Genomic DNA, 11,326 nt, shown 5'->3' on the forward strand with positions numbered 1-11,326 from the left:
TGGATGGGTTGATAATAAAATAATAATACATTTTTTTCTTTATCTGAAAAAAATAATAATAATGCTGTTGCATTAAGTTATTAAAATATGTAACTGAACTGAACAATTTGTCATTTTTGGATTTAGGCCACTGAAATGGCCTTAGCCGAGTCACATGTGGTGTACAAGCTCGACGACAACTATGGTGGATTGGTGGGGGCAACCTTCACATGTTCTCAGATAGTAACCCTTTCAAAACTCCACTTGTCCAATCCACACTTAGATTACCAGAATTTTCTTATCTTATACCTCTTTTCAATTTTTCTTTGCTTATTTGTTGGCTTTCTATTCTGTTTTTTATAAGAATTAGTTTTTTGTTTTTAGAAGAAACTTTCATCACGCGTTCATTTCGTACTATAGTTTGATTCAAATCTTTTATTTCTTAATCCTTCATGCAACAACTATCAATGCAAAATATTAAATTAATCCAATCCTTTGAGATATTTCAGTGTTGATTTTTTATTTGTTCAATCAACAAATAGAGTACCAGAATATTCTAATCTTACCTTCTTTGTTATTTTAATTTTTCTTTGATATATTATTTGTTGGTTTCTATTTCTAAACTAAACTATACTACTATATAGCATGGATTTGATAGCACATTATAAAATGGGTCCATTTGAATTATGTTTTATCTAATGTTGATATTTTGGAAAAGGACTGTTTGGAGATGACTTTAGAGTACTGCAGTCCTTTTCCAAATCATGTAGTGTGGTAAACTGGTAAATATATTTTAGTGGCAATTTCGAGTAATCAACACAAGGGGCAAGGATTAAAAAATAACAATTATAGTATGAGGGGTCATCCTAACAGAAGTTCGTATAAGGTACTATTAGAACAATATCAACAAATTAACAACTGTTTTCTCTTCCAACTCAAATTAACAAATTAATTTAGGGATGATGTTGTGTTCGACTCAGCTTTAGTTTTGAGGTATGAGAATGAACACAGCTTTTTTACCATGAAAAGTTAAATTCATATAAATTTGAGATGTAGACCCGAAGAGAAGGCCGAAAGAGTTCCCAAAAAGAGAAAGTTAATCAATATTAATAAGATTTTATGCTGACAAGCCTGACAATGATACCAAAACAAATATAATTAGTATTATATGGTATGAGCTTTAAAGTTTACACGATGTTGAATGTTTAGATTTCATCTATTATATGTTTTGTGTGACACAAATGTCAAATGGATCCCATTTTCTCAGGCTCTCAGCACCAAAAAGTAAGAAATAAAAATTCTTTTGTTTCTTTTTCTTATTAAACGTAAAGAACAATCAGCATATGTGCATAAAAAACCAGCACCATAGTAGTTCCCATCATAAAATAGACCTCTAGGGACCTAGGTGATAATTTCCTTCACTTTCTCCCATTATTTCTAAATAATTACATTAAAACATAAAATATCAAACATTCATGAGACTTATTAACTGTACTGTTCAAATAGACAGTGTCATAACATAATATATATTATTATAATTATAACTCATTTGCTCAGTTGATTATCATCCTAATCATTTCAGTATTTATTGAAATTATTATGTTCATCTATTTACTTGTTCATAAATAAATAATTAAATACTTTTCAATTAGGTTAACTTTTTAAAAACATGATCTTAAATAGATACATAACAAATGAACGGTTCAAATCATTAAATTACATTGAGGATTGAATCCACGTGCATTCTTATATACATAATCGAAAATTGGATTAAATACTAAATGAAACACTTTTTGACCAAAACAACAAGTAACACTTCTTTTTAATTTAGATACTAAACAAATGAGATATAATTAGTTTGGGATCAATCAACTGGTCTATGGATTGTTCGGTTAATCTACGAATCACTTGGCTAGTCTACTAATCATTTGCACCCAATATTATTTTGTGTATATTGGTGTGCTTGTTCTCACAAGCACTGCATAAAATTTATAGAATTTTAAGATTTATAAAGATTTAAGACTTTATATTTAGACTTAGGGTGGTTTGGAGAGAATTGATTTGAGTTATGAATCCTTGATGTATCTATAGCCTTAATAAAAATAAAAATAAAAATAAAAATAAAAAGGCCTAATATAAGAATAAAAAATGCAGTACAAAAAAGGAATCTCCACCTGAAATAAGATAGAAAGACCAAAAAACTGAAAGAAGACAGGGCAGGGAACCCAGGAACCGTAGCCGCTCCCGCCCCCCCTTTCAACAAAACTCTGAGGGCATTTTCGTCATTTCCAATAAACCGTCCGACAGCTTGCGCGCGAATGTTTCTCTCACCACATAAACTGAAATCTTTGACCTCTTTCTTACCAAAAAAATTAAAACAAATAAATCATACAAAAATAAAATAAAATAAAACTAATCAACAAATTTACAACTAATAATTAGTAAATCAAATGAATTCGATGCAAAATTTCCTTAAAATCATAAACAAAGAAAATGATAATAAATTAATTAATTAATCATTTTTTATTTTATGTACAAGTCCCTCCATCATCTTCGGTTTTATGTCTGTCCCTCACCTCCTAAAATTGAAAAATAAAAACCCTAACTACCAGACTCTCTCTCGCTCTCTCACTCAGTCACTCTCACACTCACTCACTGAAGTCGATCAGCTTCACCCTCACAGCTTGAGCTCTCTCCCCGAGCTCTCAATGCGATCCGCATTCTGATCAAATCTCAGCCCTCCGTTTCACATTCAAGCTCCTACATGTAAATCTAGCTCATCTTCAACGATTCGTCTCCTGGATCTCTCTGCAAGTAACCAATGACTTGATTTTTTTTTTTTTTTTATAATAATATTTTTGATTTTCTTCGATACGAATATCGGAACATGATCTTCTTTAGTCGCCGATTATTCGTTGCTTGGATCGCTAATAAAAGTGATTGCTTTTTCTTATTTTTGGATATTATGGAATTAGTGAGATTCATTTTTACTTCTTTTGGCGTTTTAGTAATGGGAACAACTTTTTTCGGTGAATGCTTTTGAATGCTTCTTTGTGATCTTGAAGCTACCTTGCACTATCTCTTCCACTCTCTCACTCACTTCACTCATTCATCAAACTTTGATTTCTTAGACTCTAAAACCTGTGTGTTTGTTTAACTACTTCAGCAGTCTGATCTTAGCACAAGTGGGTACATATTTAATTTTTTGTATATATTTGGGTATGTGGGTTTAGGCTTCGAGAAATATGAACATTCTATTTCTTTATCTGGGTATTTTTTTTCTATTCAGATTTTGATTTTCTATTAGTTCAGTGTTGTTTTCAACTCAGAAAGCACAGGGAATACCCAAATGTAAGGAAGATTAAATTAAATTTTTTTAATCATATTATTTTCCTACCATATATCCCAGAAACCAATAAAAATGTTTACTTTGTTTTTAAGTGCAAGTCGTCATTATCACAGTCATCATCGTAATAATTATTGTAATATTGTGCCTTCTATAGATATTTAGGATCAACTTCATATTTTTGACTCTTGGTGTTTGTGATGTTTCAGATCTAGCGGGGTACTGAAGTTGGATACTCGAATGGCCAAAATGAGGGCTGTGGAGTTTGGGTATGCGATTTCAGTTTTATGTTCCCTTTTAGTTATTGGGAAAGCTGAAATTTATATTGTGACTATCGAAGGAGAGCCTATTATAAGTTACAAAGGTGGTGTTGATGGTTTTGAAGCCACTGCTGTGGAATCTGATGAAAAGATTGACACCACTAGGTATATGCAAATTTTACCTTGGATTTTTTTGGTATTTCTTTACATTTATAACGCACATGCATATCATGTACTTATATATATATGCATGTATTTATGTATGTATGTCTAGCTATATTATGTATATGAAATGACAAAGTTTCATATCTTGGATAAGAATATTATCCTATTGTCAACCAGTGGTAGACAGCCTGGGATGCTTTGACCATTCAAACAAGCTTTGAAATTAGATTTCTATGTAATTAGTGTCGCACATAGTCCAAGTGGGGTCTTAGACTTCTGAGTTATCTTTGTTGGACCAAGGACTTTTCTAATAACTTGTATGTTGTTGAGCCATATGAACCCTAATTCTTTGGTTGACTTTGCATAGGCATATGTAATGTCAAATCATGTATAAGCAAGTTCGTGGATATGTTCAGGCATGTAAAATTATTGATGTTGGGATTGTAGATCTAGTGAGGAATGACTCCAACCCCAATCCATTAAAGCAAGTTTGGGTGAAATTGTTTTTCTTGTACATTTTTATTAATTGCTTGCTATAATAATAATAATTTTTTTAAAATCATAACAACTCAGAACAAACAGAGTTACACTGTTCTTAATTATTACTTGCTGTGGAAGTAGAAAAAGAAACGAAAGCAAATACTTCCGGCCTGATGGTTGTTTCATGAAATTGAGAATCTGTCCAAATCCATGCAGGATTTAAATGTAAGAATATAATGACATGGATGGTGAGCCATTGGAAAGAAATAGAACCATAGCTAGAACTAGTTGTGTTGGACCATTTATGAAATCATGTGAAATATTGTGCTAACTTTTGTCATTAGTTGATGATTTTACTCAAGATAAAATATATATAGACAAATTCATCCAAAAATAGAACATATCAATTTTAATTTTTAGACCGTACTGGTTTGATACAGTTCTATTCAATATTCTCATTTGTTATGTTTATCTTTATAATTATAATCTTACTCTTTTATTGCTTCTTTTTACCATCAATGGTTTTTTTTTAACCGACTCTTTTAAGATCCTTATGGAAATCTTACAACATGTCTCCCATCCTAAATATTTGTTGGCATATAATAATTAGTTTCTGCTATTCTTATGCTAACATATTCTGACATAAGCGTCATATGGTATCATTATGTGACAGCTTAAATGCAACTAGTTACTTTCTTGGGAAAAGATTGCATTTCAATATCATCTCATGGTCTATATAATGCACTTCTGTCATCCTAAATTATCATAGATTTGGTGAGATATTCTCCTTTACCAGCAGGGTGGTTATCTCTTGGATTTTGATTCAAGAAATGGACTGTGATAATTAACATTTTGCTATTTTACCTTTTCCCCTTCTTTTGGATTCTTTCAGTGAATCAGTCACGTCCTATGCCCGACACCTTGAGAATAAACATGATATGCTTCTTGGTATGCTGTTTGAGCAAGGGACCTACCAGAAACTCTACAGTTATCAACATCTTATAAATGGCTTTGCAGCTCACATTTCTCTTGAACAGGTGAAACCTTGGACACTTCCTCTTTAGAACTTTTTTTTTTGAATAGTACAATATTGATGTCTTCTCTTGCATTCTCATTTTCTTACACTGGTCCTTATATTAGTAGGCAGAAACACTGAGGCGTGCCCCTGGTGTGAAATCCGTGGAGAGAGATTGGAAGGTGAGAAGGCTTACAACCCACACCCCACAGTTTTTAGGGCTTCCAACCGGTGTATGGCCAACAGGAGGTGGCTTTGATAGGGCCGGAGAAGATATTGTGATAGGGTTTGTGGACTCGGGGATTTATCCGCACCATCCAAGCTTTGCAACCTACAATTCTGATCCTTATGGACCTGTTCCAAAGTACAGAGGTAAATGTGAAGTTGATCCAGACACCAAGAGGAACTTCTGTAATGGGAAGATTATTGGAGCCCACCATTTTGCCAAAGCTGCAATAGCAGCTGGGGTATTTAACCCTTCTATTGATTTTGCCTCTCCTATGGATGGTGATGGACATGGGAGGTTAGGTCCCATACTTCTGTTATACATTCTTCACTCGGAATGTATGCTACTGTTTATTTGTTCTATATCATTCTGACTGGAAATTTAATTTATATAAATGTTCCATACATATACAGAAATATATTAGTTTCAAAGAAGTAAAAGTAACTTTAACACTGCATAAAAAAATACCATGAATGGCAACAATGTTGGTGAATCCAATTAGTAAGCTTAGAAACACTTCAACAAATTGCAAAGTTGCCATGACCCTTAATGTGTGAACAAAGAGAGAAGGACATTTGTTAAAATGCATACTCATGTATTCAAAATTAATGGTTATGAGCATATGGATAGTGTTATGGTAACATCTTGAGAAAAATATAATGCATTTATATCTTTGATAGAATTGCAGAAGGTGAAACTTTTGGGTTTCCACCGTTTCAGTGAGTAATAGGCTATGGAAACCACCAAAGTTCCTCATGCCTACTACTTGCAATTGATAGAATTTATTGCTCCTGTTTAAATCAACATTTGTTTTTAACACAAATCTTTTGATCTCTTCCCTTTCCCCTTTCTCCTGATGTTGATTGAGATTTATTCTGTCTGAAGCTTTTTTCCTACTTTCTTTTGTGTCTTTGTCTACCAGTCACACTGCAGCTATTGCAGCTGGAAATAATGGAATCCCTGTGAGAATGCATGGTCATGAATTTGGGAAAGCAAGTGGGATGGCTCCCCGTGCTAGGTGAGGAATAAAAATTTCCTCTGGTGATGACCTGATTCAAAGGATAAATATTATTCTTTCTTCTAATTGAGACCAATAAATTGCTGTGTTCAGAATTGCTGTATATAAAGCCCTCTACAGGCTTTTTGGAGGGTTTGTTGCAGATGTAGTAGCCGCAATTGATCAGGTGTGCAATCATTCCATTAACAGAACAAAAAAATTTGGGTGAATGCTTTTAGTGTTGCTTTTTTGTATAATTGTGAGTGGGACAATGTAAGCTGTTGTCCTCATTTGAATGCTGTTCATCCATATTCCCTGATATTATTTTCCCGCTCACTTTGAAACTTATAGAAATCTGTTCAGTATTTGATCTGATTTTTTTTTTTTTACACAATTATAACATCTTTGTTTTTGTTTTGTTTTAGATTATTTGAAGCTAAGAAAAAAAATGAAAAGAAAAAGAAAAGTATTTTGGGATTTCTCCTCTTTGCCACATCTGTCTCCATCATCTAACAGTTAAAAGAGGGTAAAAAGGTTTTAGTTAGTTGTATATGACTGCTGCATATTTATTGAAGATAAAATGACCAGAGTTTTTATTTTTTCCCACTATTTTTAGTGTTTTACATTCTTTTAGGTTATTACTTTTGGTTTCTATGTCCTGGATGGTTGATTCTTATTTGAAGAAATTTCTTGAACAGGCTGTATACGATGGAGTGGATATACTGAGCCTTTCTGTGGGACCTAACAGTCCTCCAGCTACCACCAAGACCACTTATTTGAACCCTTTTGATGCCACACTTCTTTCAGCTGTGAAAGCAGGTGTATTTGTTGCACAGGCAGCTGGAAATGGAGGACCTTTTCCAAAAACTTTGGTTTCTTATAGCCCTTGGATAGCATCTGTTGCTGCCGCCATCGATGATCGCAGATACAAAAATCATCTGATGCTTGGAAATGGAAAAATATTAGCTGGACTTGGGTTGTCACGTAAGTTTCAGTTTGGGATTGTTTGTATTCAGTAACACTTTTTTCAGTAGGCTTTTGTTAGTAGAACATTCATTAAAAACCTAAATGCATTCCACATATTCACCTAGAAGCACTTCGTGGAAAGTATATAATTTCTTCAGGAAAGCACTCCAATTGCTTCTTTGCTCTCAAAAAACACTTTTGTCTACTTTAACTAAACACAAAATGCTTTTGCCATTTCCAAAAACAGACCAAACACACCCAAGTTTTATCTTGTCCTCTATTCTAAATTTTGTTCTTTGAGATGAAAGATTACTTGCAAAACATGATTGTTTGATAACATGATAATTTTGGTTGACCTACCAACCATATATGGTGTATGCATCTTGCCTATACTCATTGGGGGTTTAAAAAGGCATATATTCAACTGCTATAAGAACTCTAAGAAACTTTAGAAAGGGAGAAGAAGATCATGGTATTGCATATTCAAAGAAAGGAGTACACCGACTTATATAGGATCAGGACATAAATTGCTCAGGTAATCAGCTTTATAAATCAGACTTAATACAGTAACAGCCTTATTTTCTGCTGAATGCCTAATAATCAGCCTATATCAACAACCGGCCTCATAGTAGGAAAGGCTTTCAGTTCAGGTGGAGTTATGTAATGCCTCCTGGAGCATTCCATGGTTGTGTTCTCTTGAGACCACATCAATTTACAGCAGTTCTAGTGTATTTTCGTCGATGCGTACTTAAAATATCTTTTACATTCTCCTGTGATTCACTGGTTCTCTTATCTACATTTCTGCCTTTCTAAAGCTGAAGTACTCCCCCCCGCATTCTCCCTTTTGCAGCATCTACACATCCAAATCGAACGTACACACTGGTTGCTGCAAATGATGTGCTTCTGGATTCTTCAGTAGTGAAGTATAGCCCCTCAGACTGCCAGAGACCAGAAGTTTTAAACAAGAACTTGGTTGAGGGGAATATTCTTCTTTGTGGCTATTCATTCAATTTTGTTGTCGGTACTGCATCAATCAAGAAAGTCTCACAAACAGCCAAAAGTCTTGGTGCAATTGGCTTTGTTCTTGCTGTGGAAAATGTTTCCCCTGGAACAAAATTTGATCCTGTTGCTGTTGGCATTCCTGGGATTTTAATCACTGATGTTAGCAAGTCAATGGTAAAAGTTTCAACTTTTCTCCTTAATGATATAGTTTTTTTGCCAAAGTTTAGAGTTGTAATCAAGTTATATTCTGGAACATTCTCCAAGTGTTTCATGGAATTTGATTTATTACAGTTTCTATAGCCAAATTTTATCATAAGCTCATGATATGTCAGAAGTGAATTCCAATAAGGAGAAAGAAAAATATATAAGATAGAGTCATGCAAATTCACTTTTGTCATATCTTAGTTGGCTTATGAGCTTCATCCTGTCTAATAATTTCTATTGTAATACATGTTGTAAAAGTTTCAACTTTTCTCCTTAATGATATGGTTTTTTTTGCCAAAGTTTAGAGTTGTAATCAAGTTATATTCTGGAACATTCTCCAAGTGTTTCATGGAATTTGATTTATTACAGTTTCTATAGCCAAATTTTATCATAAGCTCATGATATGTCAGAAGTGAATTCCAATAAGGAGAAAGAAAAATATATAAGATAAGAGTCATGCAAATTCACTTTTGTCATATCTTAGTTGGCTTATGAGCTTCATCCTGTCTAATAATTTCTATTGTAATACATGTTACAAAATATGTGAACTACTTTTAAGTCCTGGCTTGTTTTCCATCTTTTCTTCTTTATGTTTGTTCTCACTTTTCCCCTTTCATGCAATTCAGGATCTTATAGATTATTACAATACCTCTACGTCAAGAGATTGGACTGGTCGTGTGAAGAGCTTCAAAGCTATAGGTAGCATTGGGGATGGTTTGATGCCTATACTCCACAAATCAGCACCACAGGTGGCACTATTCTCTGCTCGAGGACCCAATATTAAAGATTTCAGCTTCCAAGACGCAGATCTTCTCAAACCAGATATTCTAGCTCCTGGTTCTCTGATTTGGGCTGCTTGGTCTCCAAATGGAACCGATGAACCTGATTATGTTGGTAAGGATTTAATCAAAGCATTTATATGCTCTCCCCCAAATTTGGACGTTTCAAACTTTCTCCAGATGTTTTAGTACATAGCTGTCTATCAAATTTGAGTCCCAAAGTGCAGTTAATCTGTGGAATTATATGCCATTCAGAACAAAAATGTCAAACATAGGGTGTTAACATTTAAAATGATTGTGGAAATTTTGGAAAGGCATGGTTATTTTGCTGAGAAGATAAGGGGAATATGTTCAGAATTTTTTGTTAGAAATTTCTTTTTCCTTGTCTTCTCATCTTCAAATTAAACCTAAAGCAATAACAATTATACCTCTAAAAATGCAATTGTTGACATATTACGGGATTATTTAATTTGACCAGGGGAGGGATTCGCCATGATTTCTGGAACAAGTATGGCTGCACCACATATAGCAGGAATAGCTGCTCTTGTAAAGCAGAAGCACCCTCATTGGAGCCCTGCTGCCATCAAATCAGCCTTGATGACGACATCAACAACTATGGACAGGGCTGGAAAACCTCTTCAAGCACAACAAACTTCCGATACACAAGCCTTGAAGCTGGTCAGTGCTACCCCTTTTGATTATGGGAGTGGCCATGTTGATCCAAGAGCTGCCCTGGATCCTGGACTAATCTTTGACGTGGGTGCGTATTCTTCTACCTACTTATAAATGATTATATGCTATTTGACTCAAAATAAATCCCCAAGTAATTTGGAAATATGGATTTTGGTAATGTCTTCTTGTCGATTGCTTGAGGTACAAAATATTCACATGTAAAAGTTTATAGTCTATAGCTGGTTACAAAGAATTAATAATATTTACCAGGGAATACGAACCATGAGGACAACTATATTGTTATACGTTCCCATAAATGTTAAAGAAAAGTTGGTAGTTTGCCTTCCAGAGCACTGCAGCTATTTTGCCTGTTGAGATGAAACAGAAGATTCTGTTAAACGATATTAAAACGTTATCTGATGAAATCTCAATCCATATTTCCTTTTTCTTAATGTCAGGTTATGAGGATTACTTGGGTTTCTTGTGTACAACACCTGGTATTGATGCTCATGAGATAAGGAACTACACTAACTCCCCCTGCAATTACTCCATGGGCCACCCATCAAATTTCAACTCTCCATCAATCACCGTATCTCATCTCGTGAAAAGTCGAACAGTCACGCGCACGGTCACAAATGTTGCTGAACAAGAAACCTATGTGATCACAACCAGAATGGCTCCAGCCATTGCCATTGAAGCCAGCCCTCCTGCAATGACTCTGAAACCTGGTGCATCACGAAAATTCTCGGTGACTCTCACTGTTCGATCTCTGACTGGAACCTACAGTTTTGGAGAGGTACTAATGAAAGGTAGCCGGGGGCACAAGGTGAGGATCCCGGTGGTAGCTATGGGTTACCAACGGTGATTTGGATTGGTTAATTAAGAATTTTAACAATTATGGTTGTAATATTCTTTGTAATCTTTGGGAATAAGGTGTGAGGCTAGATGTATTTGTCAGAAATATATATATATATATATATGTATGTATGTGGAGTAGCTGTAAAGATAACTGGTATGAGGGGTGACCCTGAGTTTCTTCCACTTATATAAGTTTTCGTAATTTGATTTCGCACGAAGTTTTTCTTCCTTAGATTTCTTTTTAGAGTGTTAACTTTGCATCGAGATAGGGTGCTGGCATCAGCATAAAAAACTCTAAATGACAAAAAACTAAAATGAGAAATTAACTCGTAAAATACACAAGGTTTAAAGTGAATACACCTTAAAAGTAGTTTTCA

The 11,326-nt window shown here is 34.4% G+C and overlaps 1 protein-coding gene across 5 annotated transcripts; it reads left to right on the top strand.

Moving 5' to 3' along the window:
- The first annotated feature begins 2,573 nt into the window (after nt 1–2,573).
- Nucleotides 2,574–11,163, top strand: LOC147295798 (PA-domain containing subtilase family protein). 5 transcript variants are annotated; one of them, XM_086233068.1, is made up of 11 exons: nt 2,574–2,793; nt 3,535–3,750; nt 5,123–5,267; nt 5,374–5,768; nt 6,394–6,489; nt 6,583–6,655; nt 7,167–7,452; nt 8,285–8,610; nt 9,267–9,534; nt 9,898–10,179; nt 10,550–11,163. In XM_086233068.1, exons 2-11 carry the CDS (start codon nt 3,566–3,568, stop codon nt 10,954–10,956), a joined length of 2,463 nt encoding a protein of 820 aa, XP_086089194.1. In that variant the 5' UTR covers nt 2,574–2,793; nt 3,535–3,565; the 3' UTR covers nt 10,957–11,163. The 5 variants fall into 5 exon arrangements, with proteins under 5 accessions (XP_086089194.1, XP_086089195.1, XP_086089196.1 ...); XM_086233069.1 differs by having other exon boundaries at nt 2,574–2,789; XM_086233070.1 differs by having other exon boundaries at nt 2,574–2,745.
- The last annotated feature ends 163 nt before the right edge of the window (nt 11,164–11,326 follow it).

Source organism: Dryas octopetala, chromosome 2 (genome assembly GCF_963921425.1).
Source record: "Dryas octopetala chromosome 2, drDryOcto1.1, whole genome shotgun sequence".
Lineage (NCBI taxonomy): Eukaryota > Viridiplantae > Streptophyta > Magnoliopsida > Rosales > Rosaceae > Dryas > Dryas octopetala.